The sequence below is a fragment of the Dipodomys ordii genome, unplaced genomic scaffold, assembly GCF_000151885.1.
Source record: "Dipodomys ordii isolate 6190 unplaced genomic scaffold, Dord_2.0 Scaffold46, whole genome shotgun sequence".
Classification (NCBI taxonomy): Eukaryota; Metazoa; Chordata; class Mammalia; order Rodentia; family Heteromyidae; genus Dipodomys; species Dipodomys ordii.
In genome coordinates this window covers 11149121-11170241 of record NW_012267262.1, presented here as the reverse complement: position 1 = coordinate 11170241, position 21121 = coordinate 11149121, and the positions used below count along the sequence as shown (strand labels likewise).

General features: G+C 43.2%; 1 protein-coding gene across 1 annotated transcript in view; it reads left to right on the top strand.

Annotated features, from left to right (window-relative positions):
* Window positions 1-1645: 1645 nt before the first annotated feature.
* Window positions 1646-21121, top strand: part of Cstf3 (cleavage stimulation factor, 3' pre-RNA, subunit 3, 77kDa) — an 83010-nt gene continuing 63534 nt past the window's right edge. The window contains exon 1 of the mRNA XM_013019555.1: window positions 1646-1850. Within this exon, the coding sequence (XP_012875009.1) occupies window positions 1824-1850 (27 nt within the window). The 5' untranslated portion in view covers window positions 1646-1823. The remainder of the gene's footprint in view (window positions 1851-21121) is intronic.

Genomic DNA, 21121 nt, shown 5'->3' with positions numbered 1-21121 from the left:
TAGTTTATTGACTCTAAGAGTCTCATAGACTTTCCTGCCTAGGCTGGCTTTGAAGTGCAATCCTCAGATCTCAGCCTCCTGAGTAGCTAGGATTACAGGAGTGAGTCATCGGCATCCAGCTATACTTTTTCTTTGTATGTGTGTGCCAGTAGTTGTGCTTGACTTCAGAAACTAGGCATTATCCCTCAATTTTTTGTCTTTTGTTTTTGTTTGCTTTTGGCTGGCCCTGGGCTTGAACTCAGGGCCTGGGCTCTGTCCCTGAGTCTTTCTATGCTCAAGGCTAGTGCTCTACCACTTGAGACACAGCACCACTTCCAGCTTCTTTTGTTTATGTGGTACTGAGGAATGGAATCCAGGGCTTCATGGATGCTAGACAGGCACTCTACCACTAAGACACATTCCCAGCCCTCCCTCTTTTTTTTTTTTTGCTCAAAGCTAGTGCCCTATGACTTAAGCCACAGTTGCATTTCTGGTTTGAAGTGATTACATGGAGATGAGTTTTCTGTACTTTCCTACACTGGATGGCTTCAAATCTTGACCCTCAGATCTCAGCTTCCTAAATATGTAAGATGATGGATATAGAACAAGGCTATCATCTAATCTTCCTTAATTCCTTGAACACACACGCATGCAAAGGCACACCGACAGTATTTGAGCTAGTTTTTTTTCCCCTTAATATTGTGAATGTTTCCCCATGTCAGTAATTACAAAGTAGCATCAGCGTAGAGACTGATATCCTTTCATAGAGATGACTTGTGATATATTTAACTAGTACTCCATCATTGAGTGGTGGAATGAATAGCTGATAATACACATCTGACCATAGGCAAAGAGAGGATGTGTAAATACCAGAGTATGTACAGGCTAAAAAGAATTAAGGCATGTATGAGGGCAGTTGAATAGTTTACTTTGAGGTGTAGGCAAGAAGAATGGAATAAGACAATAATCATCTTTGAATTGAGAAGGAGTTTTTTAAGAGGCTAGTTATTTTTTAAACACTTTATTGTATCGAAATAAATCTTCATTTAAATCACAAGTCCCATTTCAAAGCCGGGAAACTGAGGCACAGAGAAGGCAAACTGCCCAAGTTATTCATGTGGTGAAAAACAAACCTAAATTCAAATCCACGCTGGCTCTCAGACTCTTACCCCCAGGTGCAGACAACGCTAAGCCAAAAACACGGCCTTCAAAGCTTCCGCCGCCCAATCAGAGGTGGATGACACGTTCACTTCTCTCGTCCACACAAGTCTTCTTCTCTGCCCACAGAGGAGCCATTCAACCCTTGGCACAGCTCCTTAACGTGCTAAGCGGGAAGGAACTGAACTGACGGGCCGCCAGCCCTCACCCCAGAGGAGCCAAGCACGGCAACTCGGGAAGTAAACTCCCAGAAGCGCGCGAGCGTGCAAAGCCAATCAGCGTCCCGCTTCCCAGCGTCCCCAGCCCCACGCAGTCAGCTCCACTAGCCCTGGGGCCGTGACGTCAGCACACGCCTCGGGGGGGCCCGCCCCGCCCCTCCTCCCCCTCGGGAGTCTTTCTGCGTTTGCGCGCCCAGAATAACCGGCGAATTGAGCTCTTAGCCCCGCCCCCTACCCCCGGAAGTTAATGCAAAAAAAAAAAATCACACCTTTTCCTCAGCCGGCTGGGGCGCAGCCATCTTAATTCATAGCTCGAGTGGGCGGTGGCGACTCGTGCGGGCGGTCCGGAGCCATCCCGGCGGAGACGCTGGCTCTCCTGGTTCTTCGGAGGGGGCTAGTTGGCGTTTAATTTTTCTCTTCTAGCTTCCCAGCGGCCGGGCGGTGCGCACGTTGCGGTCGTGGGAGGCCATGTCCGGAGACGGCGCTGCGGAGCAGGTGAGGGAGCGGAGCGGGCCTCGTGGCGACCTCTTCTTGCCGTGTCTGTGGTCCGCGGACGCCGGCCGTGGGCGCTGGAGGAAGGAGCTGGGGGCGGGGGCGTGTGGTGCTCCGGAGGCCGGGGTACCGAAGTCGGGAGTGGAGGGCCTGGCCGGGGACGGCGGGCTGGGGAAGCGGGCGCGGGAGGGACGTGAGGAACACGGCCGCCGAACAGGTTGTCTTCCCCGGGAGGCCCGGGCACCATTCGACGTACACAATGGCCGGGGCCGCCTGGTCCCTCTCCGCCTTCGCGGCGGGGCTGCGGGCCGGTCGCCTGATCGGTCCACTCCAGGCTTGGTGCTTGGTGATGGGGAATTAGTTCAACGTGTCATGGCCGTTTTCGAGAAAAACAGCACTTGGCCGTGTGTCTTCTCCCGGCCTGCCAGACACGCGCGCGCACGCTCGCACACACACACTCCACCCAGAAAGACAGCAGTTACCAGTCCGACACGAAACTTGAGGACACCAACGGCAGACAGCCAGTCTAGCGGGAATAAGCCGAGGCCTGGGGTCGGGGAGGATTTTCTGGTTCTTCTCTCGCTTTCTTTTTCCCCCCTTCTAGCAGCAGTTTTTTTTTTTTTTAATTTTTGTTTCTTTTGCTCGTTATGTTTTGCTCGTTTGTTTTTTAAGTTTTGGAGGGGATGATTGCTTTTTAGATGAGAGAGGCATCTGATTTTCGTAACTCAAAAGATAAAAGATGTCTTTAAAGGTGGTTTTCGATATAAATCGTTTTTAAAATGGAGTCTAGCTTTTGCCTGCAAAGTCTTGTTTTCCTGAAATTTCCTATTGCCATAGCAACGAAAATGCACTTCAGGTTTCTTTTTTTTTTCCCCCAAGTCTTCAGATGACGTGGAAACTGCTATTGGAAGTTGCTAGAATGAGGTGAGGTACCAGAGGACCGTTCTTGTTGTGTAGTGTGGGGTGTAACTAAGTTTCATTATGAGCAACATACTTTAGTTTTTTGCTTGAGGACTGGTTTTAGTCCTGAAGTTTTCTCAGTATTTACATTGTACTCAACTTTAGGATGCCCAGATATGCAAATTATAAGCTAGTATATCTAAACTTGACTCATACACACCTTTTTTTAAAATTTACTTTTCTTTTTTAGTGCCTGTACTGAGGTTTGAACTCAGAGCATCCGGGCTCTTGCTTAGCTTTTTCGCTCAAGGCCACACCACTTCCAGCTTTTTTTCTGGTTAGTTGGAGAAGAGGGTCTCCAATTAGTCTGCTTGAACTGGCTCTACCACTTGAGCTACACCTCCCCTTCTGATTTTTTTTTTTGGTAGTTAATGGGAGATAGGATATCAGTCTCCTGATTAGCTATGATTACTACCTGAGTGCTCCATGGGTGCCCTACCTACCTACCTGCCTACCGCCCCATAGCTATTATTTTGTCATTTGACAGTAAAGGAGTTGTTGGAGAGGGTTCATTGGACTTTCTGAAATTCGTTGTTAATTTTTAAATTTGTGTGTATTCTAAGGATGTAGAAATGTTATTACCTTGAGCTATTTTGTGTGTGTGCCTGTAGCAGGGCTTGAATTTGGACCCTCCAGCACTTTTTTTTAGCTGGCTAACACTTGAGCTGAGATCCAGCTTTTTACCAGTTAATTGGACATGAGAGGATTTATCTGCCTAGGATCCTCATAGCTCAAGTCTCCTGAGTAGCTACGCATGAGCTAACAACTTTTTTATTTAAAAAAAATACACTCACAAGCCGGGCTCCGATGGCTCAGGCCTGTAATCCTTCCTACTCTGGAGGCTGAGATCCGAGGATCATGGTTCAAAGCCAGCCCGGGCAGGAAAGTCTATGAGACTTATCTCCAATAAACCACTAGAAAACCGGAAGTGGTACTGTGACTCAAGTGTGCCTTGAGCTGAAGAGCACAGGGACAGTGCCCAAGCCCAGAGTTCAAGCCCCACGACCTACAAAACTTCAGGGTCTTTTGTTGCCTAGCCTCTAAACATTAGCCATCCCTGCAGCCCCTTTTTTATATTGGTTGTTATTGAAATAGACTTCTCATTGATTTTTAGGTTTTTGTTGTTGTTGATTTTGGTTTTTGCCAGTCCTGGGGTTTGAACTCAGCCTGGGCACTGTCCCCGAGCTTCTTTGGCTCAAGACCAGCACTCTTCCACTTGAGCCACAGCTCTACTTCTGGCTTTGTCCACTTAGGTGGTACTGAGGAATCGATCCCAGGGCTTCATGCATGCTAGGCAAGCACTCTACCACTAAGCTACTCCCAGCCCTTTGAATATAAGTTGTCTCCTCAGTTACATCCCTTCCCCCCCAGGGTATAGTCTGTCTGCAAAGTCTAGAGTATTTTTCCAGGTTTGTGTTATTTTTCCTTTGTTTTTGATTTAGGTGAAATTTTTACCGATGTTATTTAACATCCCTTTAAACACTTCATATATCTAGAAGTGTTTATAGTTAGGTCTTGATAATATTCAGGGTAAGTGTTTCTGTAGAATTTTAGAATATTACATCAAAAGCACTACTTGTTGTGTTATTTTACTATATTTAGTGATGGTTAAATTTGTTCATTGGTTAGGACGATGATTGCTAGGTCATTTTTGTGCAGTTAGTAATTGTATTGGCTTCTGTGTGTGTTCCTTAGTAACCTTTTTATCTAGTTATCAGTTGGTAAACTTTTGAGAAATTGGTTATTAATTGGATGTGGGAAATTTATTTTTAAAAATTGGATTGTTCTGTTTCTCCCCCGTTTTTTCCCTAAGAGATTATCCCTATAGATTCTCAGCTTGCCCAAAACTTTGTGGCTTTTTTCCCTTTTATCTAAAGCACTTTGTTATTGTTGGTAATATTGTTACTTTTTATTCTTACTTTTGCCAGTAGTGGGGGTTGAACATAGGAGTTTACACTCTTGCCTACTTGAACCACATCTCGCTTTTTGCCAGTTTAAGACCAGTTAATTGGATTTGTCTGCCAAGTTGGCTTGGTGCAAACCAAATCACATTCTAAGATCTTAGCCTCCTGAGTTGCCAGATTACAAGTGTGACCTACCAGTATCCAGCCTTAAGACATGTTTGTTGACTTTTTATTTTTTTGGTCATGGAGCATATATGCTGGGCTGGGTGCTGTCCCTGAGCTCTTCAGCTCAAAGCTATCACTCTACTGCTTGAGCCACAGCACCACTTCGGGCTTTTTCTGCTGATATGGTGCTGAGGAATCGAACTGAGGGCCCCATACATGCAAGGCAAGCACTCTATCACTGAGCCACCTTCCCAGTCTTTGTTGACATCTTATCAGGAAGTCTTCACATAAACTTTTTCCTTTTTCCCTTCCTCCTTTAATACTAGTATTTGAACTCAGGGCTTCTCAGTTGGTAGTCTGGCACTCTGCCACTTGAGCCCTTCCTTTTGCTAGTTATTTATATTTTTTTTGCTAGTTATTTTTGAGTTAGGGTCTCTTGAACTTTTCTGCCTGGGCTAACCTTGAACTTGGGATCCATCTACTCTGCTTTGAATAGCAAGGATTTACATGGCTGAGCTACTTAGTCCAGCTTCCCATTCAGATCTGCAAAAAAGGGATTGTATACTACATACTGTAGAGCTTCAGTTTATAGCCAGTCTTTTCTTCCTATCTTCACATGATTTGATTGTTTTGTAACTACTCTTAAGTTATATTGAAGAAATGTCATGTACTGCATTATTTAACTGAAGTAGTAATGACACCTTAAAAAGTGATAGGATTTTTGTGTGTGAGAGATATGATTTAATATATGAATCAACTGTTCTTTGAAAGGGGGTACTGGGGTTTGAAGTCAGGGCCTTACACTATTCCTTTATGTATAGGACAGTGAATAGTGAAAATCAGAAGGAAAGGAGTACCTAAAATGGCCTGAAATTACAAATGAGAAAAAAAACTAAATAAGGTCTGGGCATAGTGGCACTGGGCTACCAGTACTGGAGTGGGGATCATGAATTAGAGCCCAACCTGTACTACATAGTGAGTTAGGACAAAGAATAAGACTCTTTTTCTTTGAATTTAGGGCCTCCAGTTTGCTGGACTAATCCCCTACCACCATAGCCATGCGGCAGTCTGTTTTTGCTTGTTATTTTCAAGATAAGATCTTGCAAACTTTTCTTCCTAAGCTGTATTCTATTTTTTATTTTTTTTTTGTCTGTTGGCTTGAACTCTGGGCCTGTGCACTGTCACTGCGCTCTTCAGCTCAAAGCGAGCACTCTACTGCTTGAGCCACAGCTCCACTTCTGGTTTTCTAGTGGTTTATTGGAGATAAGAGTCTCACGGACTTTCTTGCCTGGACTGGCTTTGAACCATGATCCTCAGATCTCAGCCTCCTGAGTAGCTAGGATTATAGGCATGAGCCACCGGCCCCTGGCCCCAAGCTGTATTCTAATAACCATTCTGACTCTCTCAGCTTCCCAAATAGGTAGGATTACAGGTGAGAGCCAGATTTCCTGCTTGATACCAGGTCTTGAGGCTTCCCTTGGCTTTTTCCTTCTTGTCTGATGGTCTACTATTTTTGCCACACCTGGACTTCCAGCCTTTTGCTGATTCATTGGGGATTTGTCTGAGGATTTGTTTGCCACCGCTGAGTTCAACCCACCTAATCGGCCTCCAGAGTTGCTAGAATTAAAGGCATGACCTCCAGGTACCTGTCTCTAAATCTTCTTTTTTTTCCTTTCAAAAAAATCATTGATGGGCTGGGAAAGTGGCTCAGTGGTAGAGTGCTTGCCTTGTATGCATGAGGCCCTGGGTTCGATTCCTCAGCACCACATATGCAGAAAAAGCCGCAAGTGGTGCTGTGGCTCAAGTGGTAGAGCGCTAGCCTTGAGCTGAAGAACTGAGGGACAACACCCAGGCCCAGAGTTCAGGCCTCACAACCGGCAAAAAAAAAAAAAAAAGCATTGTTAATCATGGATTTGCTTTGGAAGGAGGACAAAGAATGGATGAATTGGTGGACAAAGAATGCTGCCAATATATACATGGTTTAGATATCTTTGAGCTTTTTAGTAGTAGCTTCAGAGCTCATTTATAAAATAAGCCTGATAATATCTTAAATTTGTTATTAAAAGGTATATGTGTGTTTTTTTTCCATTAGGATTTGTCAATATTTTTTGTCCTCTAAAAGAGGAAGTAATTGTAGTCAGGGCTGAAGTTTATACTGTAGCAAGGAAATGTTCAAGGATAATCTTCTGAAGCTCATTTGTTTACTTGTTTTGCCAGTATAATTATGATAAAATTAGGTGCACATAGATAGCTCTCCTATTTTTCCCAAACATACTTCTGATTTCAGTGTCAAATTATAGCTGTTCTTTTAAAATTTTGTATATTTTTTCCTGCTTGGTTGAAAGTTTGGTGCTTTCTTTTTTTGGGGGGAGGGGGGTCCAGTCGTGGAGCCTGAACTCTAGGCCTGGGCGCTGTCCCTCAGCTCTTCAGCTCAAGGCTAGCGCTCTATCAGTTGAGCCACAGCACCACTTCCAGCTTTTTTCTTTTTTGCTTATGTGGTGCTGAGGAATCGAACCTAGGGCCTCAGGCATGCAAGGCAAGCGCTCTACCACTGAGCCACCTTCCCAGCCCTGGTGCTTTCTTTTAAAGCTTTATTTAACCATATGTACTATTCACTAGCTGTAAGTTAATGTTCCTTTCTTTTTTCTTTCTCTTTTTTTCTTTTTGATGGTACTGGGTCTTGACCTTAGCCAGCTTGTTTGCTCACAGCTAGTATTTTACCACTTGAACCATGCTCCTAGCTTGGCTTTTTGCTGGGTAATTGGACTCTACCTTACCTGGGTTGGCTTCAAACTATAATCCTCTGAATCTCAGCCTCCTAAGCAGTGCAGTTTACAGGCTTCAGCCACCAAAGGCAGGTCTTTTGTGATGTGCTGAGGATGGAACCCACTGAGTTCCATCCCCATTCCCTTCATTGGGTTTTGTACCTAATGACTTGAAGGGGCTTTTTTTTTTTAATTCGTTTGAATTCAAAGTATTTTAAACTGCTAAAGTTCTGTTGCTACACTTTTGAAGATATTTCCTCTTCCTTCCTTCCCCTTCAGTTCTGGAGATAGGACTTAGATCTTTGAACATGTTTTATGATTACAGCTACCATGGAGCTGCACTCCAGGCCCAGCCCTCACAAAAATGTGTTCACCTTTGTTTGCTTGTTTTTGTTTTGTTTTGCTTGTGTGTGTGCACTTGTGTGCATGTACTTGGGGCTTGAACTCAGGACCTGGGCAATGTTCCTGAGCTGCTTATGCTCAAGACTAGAACTTTGCCACTTGAGCCATAGATCTGCTTCTAGCTTTTTTAGTTTATTGGCAATAAGAGTCTCACAGACTTTCCTGCCTAGCTGTCTTTGAATCATGATATTCAGATCACAGCTCCTGAGTATAGAGGATTACAGGTATGAGCTACCAGCACCCAGCTTTTTTTTGTTGGGTTTTTTGGTTTTTTAGTTTTGGGGGTTTTTTGGTCTGTCATTGGGCTTGAACTCTGGGCTTGAGCCACAAGGCCACTTCCAGTTTTCTGAGTGGTTTATTGGAGATAAGAGTCTCAGGGACTTTCCTGCTGGGACTGGCTTTGAACCGTGACCTTCAGATCTCAGCCTCCTGAGTAGCTAGGATTATAGGTGTAAGCAACTGGTGCCGAGCATGTTTTGTTGTTTTGAGACAAGCATTTTACCAGGAAGTCTAAAACTCACCATGTAACCCTGGTTTGCTTGGATTGTAGGCATTTATCACCACAAAGAAAGTAATTCTGGGTCACCTATCAATGTTTTATCCGGTTTTTTGTTTGTTTGTTAGTGTAAGGTAGGTTTGGGAAGACACAGATGATAGATACGGAGGTAGTCTGTGATAAACTTTTTTTGTGTGTATGCCAATCCTGGGCTTAAATTTAGGGCCTGTGTGCTGTCTCTTGCTAAATGCTAGTGCTCTAACTCTTGAGCCACTGTTCCTCTTCCAGCTTTTTGGTAACTAACTGGCCAGTCTGATTCTCACAGATTTTCCTGCAGTCCTCAAATCTCAGCCTCCTGAGTAGCTAGGATGACTGGTGTCAGCCCAGGGTGCCTGATATGTGTAATGAGGAAAGAAAGTTTAAAATGTCCGGTGTTGAAACTTGAAACCTTGTTTATTTTGTTGGGTAAGCATTAGTACTTAAAAACAGTTAAAAGGTAACAGCATTGCCCAACAATTTTAAAATTAAGATGGTAGAAAGATGGAAAATCTACAGGAAGAGCCAGGTAGATAAGTTAGGTAGTATATTTTTTGAACACAGTTAATGTTTTTAATTAAAAAAATCTTCCTGTAAATAGCTTTTCCTACTTTTTCTCCCCCTCCTATTTTTTATTTTTTTGTTTTGCCATTCCTGGGGCTTGAACTCAGGGTATGGGCAGTGTCTGAATTCATTTGCTCAGTGCTAATACTCTACCACTGGGAGTTTTTCTGTGATTAATTGGAGATAAGAGTCTCACATACTTTGCTGCCCAGGCTGGCTTTGAACTGCAATCTCAGATCTCAGCCTCCTGAGTAGCTAGGATTACAGGTGTGTGCCTCCAGCACCCTGGTCCTCTCCTTTTTAAAATTTTTCACTTTTTATTTTTGTCAGTTGTGGGGCCTGAACTCTGGGTCTGGGAGCTGTCCCTCAGCTCTTCAGTTCAAGGCTAGCACTGTACCACTTGAACCAAAGCACCACTTCTTTTTCTGCTTAGGTGGTGCTGAGGAATCGAACCCAGGGCCTCATGCATGCAAGGCAAGCACTCTACCACTGAGCCACCTTCCCAGCCCACAGGAATAGTTTTGAGCAGGCTAATTAATTTGATCTTTATTAATATTTCTTAGGAAAACTGGACTTTATGGAATACTGTACTTGATAGTGATTGTTCCAAGAGCAATTGATCTGAATTTAGTATTGGTTTTTCTAGAGGTATGACAGGAAAAAAAACTGTGAGGAAAGATTACATTTCAACATTAGATTGTTTCAGGACTAGGTTGAATACAAGAATTACATCACAGACAGCTGTCAGAATGGTTTGTTTCTCTGTCATATTTCAAAGTCTGTATTTCTTATTAAACAGGACCTACTTGTGAATTTGAATCATTTTGTTTAGTTGGATTGTTGGTAATTGTGTGAGAGTGATCTAAAAAGAGAATTGAGCTCACAGTTGGTTGTGAAGTTTTGTTTATTTTTGCTCTGTGCCAATACTGGGTCTTAATCTGACATTTTTCTTAGCCTTTTTGTACCACTTGAGTGAGCCACAGTTCCACTTTCAGCTTTTTGGTGGTTAATTGGAGGTATGAGTCTCACAGACTTAACTGCCTGGGCTGTCTTCAAACTGTGCTGTACTCCTCAAGTCTCAGACTCTTGAGTAAGAGGATTATGGACTTGAGCCCAGTGCCCAGTGTCTTATTGAGTTCTGTTCATGAAAACAGTTCAGTTGCATTGGTAAAGAAACAGAACTAATCTGGCATCTAGTCCTAATGTAACAACTGTTAAATAACTTTCATTTTTGAGATAACATCTCACTATGTAATCTAACCTGACCTTCAATTTTAAGAGTCTCTTGCCTCAATTATCCTGTTAATTAGGATTGTAGGTATTTGCCACCATACCTGGCTTATTTTTTTTTTCCAATTTTTAAATAGTTGGGAGCTGGGAATGTGGCTTAATGTAGAGTGCTTACCTAGCATGCATGAATCCCTGGGTTCCATTCTTCAATACCACATAATCAACAGGCCAGAAGTAGCACTGTGGCTTAAGAGATAGAATGCTAGCCTTGAATTAAAGAAGCCCAGGGATAGAACCCTGGCCAAGTTCAAGCCCCACAACTGGTTAAAAAATAAATAAAATTTAAGTACTTGTCTAGAGGTTTTGATTTCATAAGGTAGGTTAGTACGGTGCATCTTGATCATTGTCACCTCTTCCATCCTTCTCCCCCAATTTCCCCCTTTCATCCTTACCCTCAAGTTATGTACTTCAATTTTTACACAATGTACATTGAATATAATGACTGCATTTTCTCACTATTCTTCCCTCCACTGGCTATACATTGCTTTTATATAAAAAGCAATATAACGGGCTGGGAAGGTGGCTCAGTGGTAGAGTGCTTGCCTTGCATGCACAAGGCCCTGGATTTGATTCCTCAGCACCACATAAGCAGAAAAAGCAGGAAGTGGCATTGTGGCTTAAGTAGTAGAGTGCTAGCCTTGAGCTGAAGAGCTGAGGGACAGCTCCCAGGCCCAGAGTGTAGGCCTGAGGACCCACTCTCCCTCCCCACCCCACCCAGTATCACCTCAAACACATGAACAATGCCTTGAGTTGTTGTGATGGCCAAGATAATATCGAGCTATAATATAGTAGAATTTTGCATCTCCATTAGTCTTATTAGGATCATCATAGTACAATCATTGACTGAAATGTAATTATACTGTGTATGATAAAATTTCTCAAATTGGAGTCAGTCTATGGCCCATTGCATCCAAAACACTATTGCAAGAAACAGAAAGAAGCAGATAAGGTTTATTATTTTGCTAAACACTAAAAAGATCACCAAAATAAAAACAGTAGTCTGGAGGTATTTGTAGTTCAGTAGTAGAATGCCTTGCATGAAGAATGTTCTGGGTTACACCCCCAGAATTACAAAAGATTGTGTATGTGTGCGCGCATGCGCCTGTGTGCTCACGCACGCTTGAGCATGCATGCACGTGTATACTAGTAATGGGGTTTGAACTCTGAGCCTCAAGTTCTTGCTTGTTTTTTTGTTTTGTTTTGTTTTTTTTGCTCAAGGCTGAAATTCAACCATTTGAACCACACCTCTGTTTCCTTTGCTTTTTCCTGGTTAATATTGTAGATATGTTCCTGGACTTTTCTGCATGGGCTGGCTTGGAACCACAGTCCTCAGATCCCAGGCTCCTGAATAGCTAGGATTACAGGCACAAGTCAGGAAATAATACAACCATATTCCATACATAAACCTTATTTCCTTGCAGAGACTAGGAAACGATTTCGTTTTCCTTTACCCTATAGCAATATAATGATAACCAATCAGGCTGGAACATAAAAATGCTTCTCTTTAAGCCGGGCACCAGTAGCTCATGCCTGTAATCCTAGCTACTTGGGAGGCTGAGATCTGAGGATCATGGTTCAAAGACAGCCTAAGCAGGAAAGTCCTTGAGACGCTTATCTCTAATTAACCACCAGAAAGTGGCACTGTGACTCAACTGGTATAGTGCTAGCCTTGAGCTAAAGATTTAGCTGAGGGACAGTGCCCAGACCCAGAGTTGTTCAAGCCCCACAACCGACAGGAAAAAAAAAATACTGCTCTCAACATTGGCCACTTACTGGCTCATAATTATTACAATGAAAGGCTTTTTATTATGGGAATTAAATATAGGCATAAGTAGCAGCAGGATACACTCCTGGCCATTTTGAGTAGTTTCCTTTTTTTTTTTTTTAGGTCAGTTGTGGGGCTTGAACTCTGTTTCTGGCCCTGGCCCTGAGCTCTTCAGCTCAAGGCTAGCATTTTACCACTTGAGCCACAGCCCCACCTCCGGTTTTCTGGTGGCTATTTGGAGATAAGAGTCTCAATGGACATTCCTGCCTGGCCTGGCTTTGAGCTGTGATCTCCAGATCTCGGCCTCCTGAGTAGCTAGGATTGCAGGTGTGAGCCACCAGCACCCAGCCAGCTTCCATTGTTAATACAGTTGTTTGATAATTAACCTCTTTAGATCATTTTCTGAATGCTTAAATCCTTGGCCAGTGAAAAACAGATATGTAAGTGAAACTCCTGATGATCCTTCAGGTGCCTGTATATAGGATTTTGAGATTTCCACAAAATTGGATGAGGAGAAAAAATACTTTTACTTACTAATCTAATTGTAAGAAACCTTTTATCCCTCAAATTCCAACATACCTGGCAAATAGAAACCAGTGTGCAAATGTTTCTCAGAGAATAGTAAAAACTTAGAGCTTCAGAGCATACTATGTAAAAGTAAGTACATTGTTCCATTTACTTGTTTTTAGCCCAGTATTATGACCTGTCTTCCCTTGTAATTTGTCTGTCATGGGTCATGGGGCCTGAACGCTGGTCCTGGGCCAGGGCCCTGGACACTGTCCCTCAGCTCTTCAGCTCAAGGCCAGTGCTCTATCACTTGAGCCACAGTGCCACTTCTGGCTTTTTCTGCTTAGGTGGTGCTGAGGAATTGAACCCAGGGCCTAATGCATGCAAGGCAAGCACTCTACCACTAAGCCACCTTCCCAGCCCATTCCCTTGTAATTTTTAATGACTTCAAATGTCACAATTTAATGAGTTTATTTAGTGGCCCTGAGGATTGAACTCAGGGCCTAGTGCATATTGGACCAACACTGTACCACTGACTGGTCCTTTTTTTTCTTACATTATTGAAGCTTGAACTTAGGACGTTGTGATTGCCCTGCATGCCTTCTACCACTTGAGCTACATATACCTCTAGCCCTTATTGCTTGCTTGCTTGCTTGCTTGTCAGTCTTGGGACTTGAGCTTTGAGCCTGGGAGCTGTCCCTCAGCTCTTCAGCTCAAGGCTAACACTGTACCACTTGATCCATAGCATCACTTCTAGAGTTTTCTGGTGGTTAATTGGAGGTAAGAGTCTCATGGACTTTCCTACCTTTGAACTATGATCCTCAGATCTCAGCCTTCTGAGTAGCTCGGATTATAGGCATGAGCCACTGGCACCCAGCTACTTATTTTTTGAATACAGTCTTGCTTTTTGCCTGCATATGGTCCTCCTATTATAATGCTTCTTCAGTAGAAAAACAACTGGCATGCAATACATCACCCAGCTTTTTTTTTTTTAATTGGTTGAGATAAAGGTCCTATGACCTTTTTCCTGGGCTGTTCTTAAACCATAATTATTCAGATCTCAACCTCTGGAGTAACTAGGATTGCAGGAGCCACAGTCCTTGCTCCTAACTAGTCTCCTAAGTTATTTCCTGTCTTTCGTAGTTACAATATAGTCACTGATTGTTTTTGTTTTGTTTTGCTCACTTTTGTGTGTGTTGAGTGTGCTCTACTGGAGTGAATTCAGGACCTGGAGCTCTCCCTTGTCTTTTGTCCAAGGCAAGGCACTTGGTTACTTAAGCCACACATTGATGGTTATTTGGAGATGAGTCTCAGTGACTGCTTCAAATTTTGATCCTTAGATATCAGTCTCTTTGGCTACAGGCTTGAGCCACCCTGAGCCTGCTTCCTTGCAATGTCTTTTGAGCATCTTCAGGCATACATACAGCAGTAGGGTAAGTTGCTAGAAGTGGAATTCAGAATCAGACACTTATATAAATTTTGGTCCATATTGCTACTTGTTCTCCAAGCCCAATAATGTGCATATCTGTTCGGCACACTACTGCCAATGAAGTCAGTTGCAAGATATTTGATGTGTCTTATGTTTTGTGTGTGTGTGTGTGTGTGTGTGTGTGTGTGTGTGTGTGTTTGAGTGTTACTGGTTCTTTTTTAGGGTTGTTGATTTTTTTGTTTGTGTGTGTGGTGTGTCGGTCCTGGGGCTTGAACTCAGAGCTTTGAATGCTGTCCTGAGTTGTTTTTTTTTCCCCTCAAGGCTGGTGCTCTTCCACTTGAATCACAGCTCCACTGCCAGCTTTTTTGGTGGTTAATTGGAGAGAAGAGTCTCACAAACTTTCCTGCCCAAACTGACTGTGAGCTGTGATTCTCTGATCCCATCCTCCTGAGTAGCTAGGATTATACACATGAGCTACCAGCACCTCACAACTTTTTTTTAAGCATACAATAGTTATGTAAGGCAGTTTCCAAGCAGTAATGCAATGTATTCCAGTTAATTTCACCCATTATAAATAAAAAATAGTTTCATTATTGTGTTTCCATACAGGCAGACAGTCTACTTTGACCATATTCATCGTTACTCCTCCTTGTTAGCCCAGCCCCTTCTGAAGGCTGCTGCTTGTATTTTCTATACTTTGTCTTTTTTTCTCCCTTTGCTGGAGATAAAACTAGGGCCACCTCCATGCTACTTTTGGCTCCTTTTGTCCATTTTCTTTTTGAGTCATTGTTTCTTTTTATTGATTGGATTTTATGTACTAGTAAATTTGGTATTTTTGTCATGTGCCAGACATGTTTTTAAGTTTATTTGCCCTTCCTATCCCCATATTGGAGATTGACCTCAGGGCCTTAAACTTGCTTTAGAAAGTACCCTGCCTCGTGAGTCATGACCCAGCCCTTTTGCTTTAGTTTTGCTTTTTTAGGTTAGATTCTGTGTGTGCGTGCGTGTGTGTGAATGCATGTTGTTCCTGGTGCTTTAACTCAGCCTGTGTTTTGTCCCTGAACTCTGTGTGTATGCCCATGTGCATGCAAATATTTGTGCCTGTGCACACATGTGCCAGTCCTAGGGCTTGATCTCAGGGCTGGGTGTTGTCCTTGAGCTGCTTTGGCTCAAAGCTAGTCCTTTACCACTTGAGCTATAGTACCACTTCTGGCCTTTTTTGAGTGGTTTTTATTGGAGATAGGAGTCTCACAGACTTTCTTGCCTGGATTGGCTTTGAACTGTGATCCTCAGATACCAGCTTTCTGAGCTGAGTAGCTAGGATTACAGGCCTGAGCCACCAATGCCAAGTTCTCCCTGAGCTTTTTTGCTCAAGGCTCTCTACTTCTGGCAGTTTTTTGTTTTGGTTTGGTTTGGGTTTTTTATGTAGGTCATGGGGCCTGAACTTTGGGGCCTTGGGCACTGTCCCCTCAGCTCTTCAGCTCAAGGCCAGTGCTCTATCACTTGAGCCATAGCACCACTTCTAGCCTTTTCTGCTTTTGTGGTGCTGAGGAATTGAACCCATGCATGCAAGTCAAGTGGCAGGTTTTAATGGTGTTTAATTGGAGAAAAGGTCTTTCAGACTTCTCTGCCTGGGCTGGCTTCAAACTATAATCTTCAGATTTTAGCCTTCTGAGTAGCTAAGATTACAAGCATGAGCCACCAGTGCCTGGCAAGTTGTAATTTTTGTCATTGATCTGTGTAAAGTTTATTTTGGTGGATGAGATAGAACAGAGATTTGACGTTATTTTAATAAGTGGACCTTTATGTTTTAAACATAGGACTTTAAAAATCCCATCATTCTTACTTGGATGGGCACCTTTACTATTTATTTGTTGGTTTTTATGTAGGTCTCAAGGCTTGAACTGAGGGCCTTGGCGTTGTCCCTGAGCTTTTTTGCTCCGAGCAAGCACTCTGCCACTTGAACCACAGCTCCATTTCTGGCTTTTTAGTGATTAATGTTAAAGCCTCACAGGCAAGGAAGGACTTGTCTTCCTGCTCATCTGACTTTAAATAATCAGTCCTCAGATCTCAGCCTTATGAGTAGCTAGCATGAGCCACCAGCATTGGCTTTTTTTTTTTTTTACATGTTGATCTTTTTGAGCCATGTTGGTCTGATGAGTGGTTTGTCACCATTACCAAACTAGGTGTGGGTATGTGAGTGAATGGGGCCTGTAATAGTTAAAATTTTTTTTACTGCTCTAGTGTCTTTTTATTCCCCCCATAGGGTAACTATGTTTAATTTTCTTTTTGGGGGGGGGTTCAGTCGTGGAGCCTGAAGTCTGGGCCTGGGTGCTGTGCCTCAGCTCTTCAGCTCAAGGCTAGCACTCTACCATTTGAGCCACGGCACCACTTCCGGCTTTTTTCTTTTTGTTTATGTGGTGCTGAGGAATCGAACCCAGGGACTCGTGCATGCAAGCAAGACAAGCACTCTATCACTGAGCCACCTTCCCAGCCCCTATGTTTAATTTTCTTTTTTTTTTTTTGGTCGGTTGTAGGGCTTGAACTCTGGGCCTTGGCGCTGTCCCTCAGCTCTTCAGCTCAAGGCGAGTACTCTACCACTTGAGCTACAGCGCCACTTCCGGTTTTCTGGTGGTTTATTGGAGATAGGAGTCTCACGGTCTCTCCTGCCCGGGCTGGCTTTGAACCTCGATCCTCAGATCTCAGCCTCCTGAGTAGCTAGGATTACAGGCGTGAGCCACCAGCACCCAGCCCCTATGTTTAATTTTCTAAGGAATCTTCTATAGTGATTTCCATAGTGCTTTGAATAATTTACATTTCCACTAACTGTTTTAGGATGCATTTTGCTTTAATTTCTTAAGCTATTAATAAACTACCTGAATATTAGTAAAGCATAATTTATTTTTATTTTTTGCTGGTCCTGGCGCTTGAACTTGGGGCCTGAGCTCTGCTCTGTCCCTGAGCCTCTATATACTTGAGGCTAGTGCTCTACCACTTGAGACACAGCACCACTTCCAGCATTTTCTGTTTATGTGGTACTGAGGACTTGAACCCAGCCAGGGCTTCATGCATGCTAGAGAAGCACTCAACCACTAAGCCACATTCCCAGCCCAGGAAAGCATAATTTTGATTTCGATTACAGTAGTAGTTGGGTTTTTTTTTCTTCTCAGTATTGAGTCTTGAACTCAGGGCCTTCAAATCTTGCTTGGCTTTTTTTGCTCAAGGCTAGCACTCTTATCACTTGAACCACACCTCCACTTCTGCCTTTTTTGGGGATGTTTATTAGAGATAAAATTGATGGATTTTTCTGCCTTGCTGGCTTTGACTCTGGATTCTCAGATCTTAGCTTCCTGAGTAGCTAAGATTACAGATGTTAGCTTCTGGGTTCCACCTGAACTGGAATTTTGACAGAATTGTTCCATGCTATAATAATTTTACTTTAAAATGGGATGAAGTTGCTGAAAGTGGTAGTATATATCTGGAATGTCAGTACTTAGTAGGCTGAGAGATAGAAGTTCCACACTAGCCTGGGCTACATAGCAAGAATGACCATGCTACCAAAATAAATAACTAAATAAAAGGAAAGGATAGATGATAGGGACATTACACCTTTTATATCCTTGAATATTGATGTTGTTTATTGCCATATAAGTTTCAAAAGTCCTGGGGAAAAAAGACAAAACTCTGAATTAATATCTACTTGACTGGCTTGGTCATTCACTTTTTTCCCGGTACACAGTTTTCCGAACTTATTTATTTGCCAAAACTGAACTGAAGCTATCAGTCATCCTTTTTGTTCATGGTTAGTTCCATCACTTGAGTCATAATTCCATTTCCAAACAGTTTTGTGATTAATATTTGTTTATGCTTAAAGAATTTTTTTTACAGGCTGGGAAGGTGGCTCAATGGTAGAGTGCTTGCCTTGCATGCATGAGATCCTGGGTTCGATTCCTCAGCACCACCTAAGCAAAAAGAAAAAAGCCGGAAGTGGTGCTGTGGCTTAAGTGGTAGAGCACTAGTCTTGAGCTGAAGAGCTGAGGGACAGCGCCCAGGCCCAGAGTTCAGGCCCCACGACTGTTACCCCTCCCCCCCCCCAAAAAAAAAGAATTTTTTTTTACATGTGCTGGGATGGAACTCAGGATCTTTTTTTCTTTTTCTTTTTTGCCAGTCCTGGGGCTTGAACTCGGGGCCTAGGCATTGTTCTGAACTTCTTTTGCTCAAGGCTAGCACTCTACCACTTGAGCCACAGCACCACTTCCAGCTTTTTCTGTTTAAGTGGTCCTGAGGAATGGAACCCAGGGCTTCATGCATGCTAGGCAAGCACTCTACCACTAAGCCACATTCCAAGCCTGGAACTCAGGATCCTTTTTTTGAACTTTATTATTATTATTATATCTTTAAGTAGTTGTACAAAGAAGTTCACCCATTCTACAAAACAGTATATGAGTACAAGGTATCTGACAACATTGTCACCCATCCCTTCTCTCACTTTTTTTTTTAAATTGAGATTAGGTGATTACAGAAATTTCACATATTTCACAGTATTGTGGAATAGTGATACTTAGTTAAAGTCACAAACACATTTTAACCTTCACAGGGCAAATTGTCCTTATCATGGCTTATAAAGTTTGAATTCTTTTTTTGGGGGGGGATGTCTGGTCATGGGGCCTGTCCCTCAGCTCTTCACATCAAGGCTAGCGCTCTACCACTTGAGCCACAGCGCCACTTCATCCTTTTTTCTTTTTTGCTTATGTGGGTGCTGAGGAATCGAACTCAGGGCCTCATGCATGCAAGGCAAGCAATCTACCACTGAGCCACCTTCCCAGCCCAGTTTGTGAATTCTTTGAGTTTTTTGTCAGTCATGGGGCTTGAACTCTGGCTTGGGCGCTGTCCCTCAGCTCTTCAGCTCAAGGCGGGGACTTTACCACTTGAGCCACAGTGCCACTTCTGGTTTTCTGGTGGTTAATTGGAAATGAGTCTCACAGATGTTCCTACCTGGCTGGCTTTGAACCTTGATCCTCAGATCTCAGCCTCCTGAGTAGCTAGGATTACAGGCATGAGCCACCAGCACCCAGCTTTGGAACTCAGGATCTTAAACACACCTGCCAAACACTTTTCCACTAAGGACTCACAGTTCCAAGAAAAATTTCTGAACTAAAAATAAAATGATCACCAGGTGCTAGTAATACACACCTGTAATCCTGGCTAGGCAAAAGGCTAAGATATCAGAATTTCCATTCAAAGCCAGCTTAGGCAGGAAAGCCTCTGAGATTCTTATCTCCAGGTAACCACTGAAATGCCAGAAACTATGGATTAAGTGATATAGCTCTAACCTGAGCAGAAAAGTTAAAGGGAAGCACTCAGGTTCTGAGTTCAAGTCCCAGTACTGCCACAAAGAAACAAAAACTCCTTATAGTTGAAAGAAAGAAAAACTATCATAAAACTCAGTGACAGAGCAGTTTTCTAGGTACACAAAGCTCTGGATTTGACCTCCAGCACCATAAGAGTTTGAAGATAGACAGGGACTGAATAGCACTTTATTTCCATTACCCAGTTACCTAAATATGACTACAATAAGCATATTTTTTAGTGTTTTGCTGTTGTCTGGAATTCAGGAACCTCCTCCCTCCATCATACCTGACTTAGTATGTTTTAAATCTCTTTAATTATTACAGACTTCATATTTTATATTACTCAGCATTATACAATTTTTGAATCATGTCTTGATTGTTTTTTTTTTTACTACAAAATGAAGTTTCTATATTCTTCAACAGTGGTAATTTTCAGACTTGGTTCAAATACTCTAGGACCTAAGATTTAGAGCATCTGCGAGTTCTAACTATTTTCTTTCTTTTTTTGGGGGGGTCCATTTGTGGGGCCTGAACTCTGGGCCTGGGCGCTGTCCCTCAGCTCTTCAGCTCAAAGCTAGCATTCTACCACTTGAGCCACAGTGCCACTTCCAGCTTTTTTCTTATGTGGTGCTGAGGAATCGAACTCAGGGCCTCAGGCATGCAAGGCTAGTGCTCTACCACTGAGCCGCCTTCCCAGCCCTGAGTTCTAACTATTCATTAAGAAATCTGGCCAGAGGTCTGGGAAGGCGGCTCAGTGGTAGAGCGCTTGCCTTACATGCATGAGACCCTAGGTTCGATTCCTCAGCACTACATAAGCAAAAAGAAAAAAGCTGGAAGTGGTGCTGTGGCTCAAGTGGTAGAGTGCTAGCCTTGAGCTGAAGAGCTGAGGGACAGCACCCAGGCCCAGAGTTCAGGCCCCACAAACGGACCCCCCCCCAAAAAAAAAAAAAGAAAAGAAATCTGGCCAAGCCAGGTGCTGGTGGCACATGCTTGTAATTCTAGCTGCTCAGGAAGCTGAGATCTGAGGATCATGTTCAAAGCCAGACCAGGCAGGAAAGTCTGTGACACATTCTTATCTCCAATAAACCACTAGAAAATGGAAGTGGCACTGTGTCTCGAGTGGTAGAGCACTTGCTTTGAGCTGAAGAGGTGAGGGACAATGCCCAGGTCCAGAGTTCAAGCCCTATGACCGACAAAGAAAGAAAAGAAAATCTGGTTAGGCACTGGTGACTCACACTTGTAATCCTAGCTACTCAGGAGGCTGATATCTGAGGATCGTGGTTCAGAGCCAGCCTGGGCAAGAAAAGAAAGTCTGTGAGCTCTTTATCTCCAATTAACTACCAGAAAACTGGAAGTGGCACTGTGGCTCAAGTGGTAGAGTGCTAGCCTTGAGCTGAAGAGCTGAAGGACAGCGCCCAGGTCCAGAGTTCAAGCCTCATTGCCCCATGACCAACCAAAAAAAAAAGGAAAGAAAGAAATTTGTGACCCACTACTCAAGTCTCATTCACTTGGGGAGGTTGAGACAGGAAGAATGTGCCCAAAACAAACATGGGTAACAGCTGCAAGACCCCGTCTTCAAACAATCAAAGGGAAGGAAATCTAAGACATCATTTGTGTCTTTCATTCTTTCTTGAGTGTGT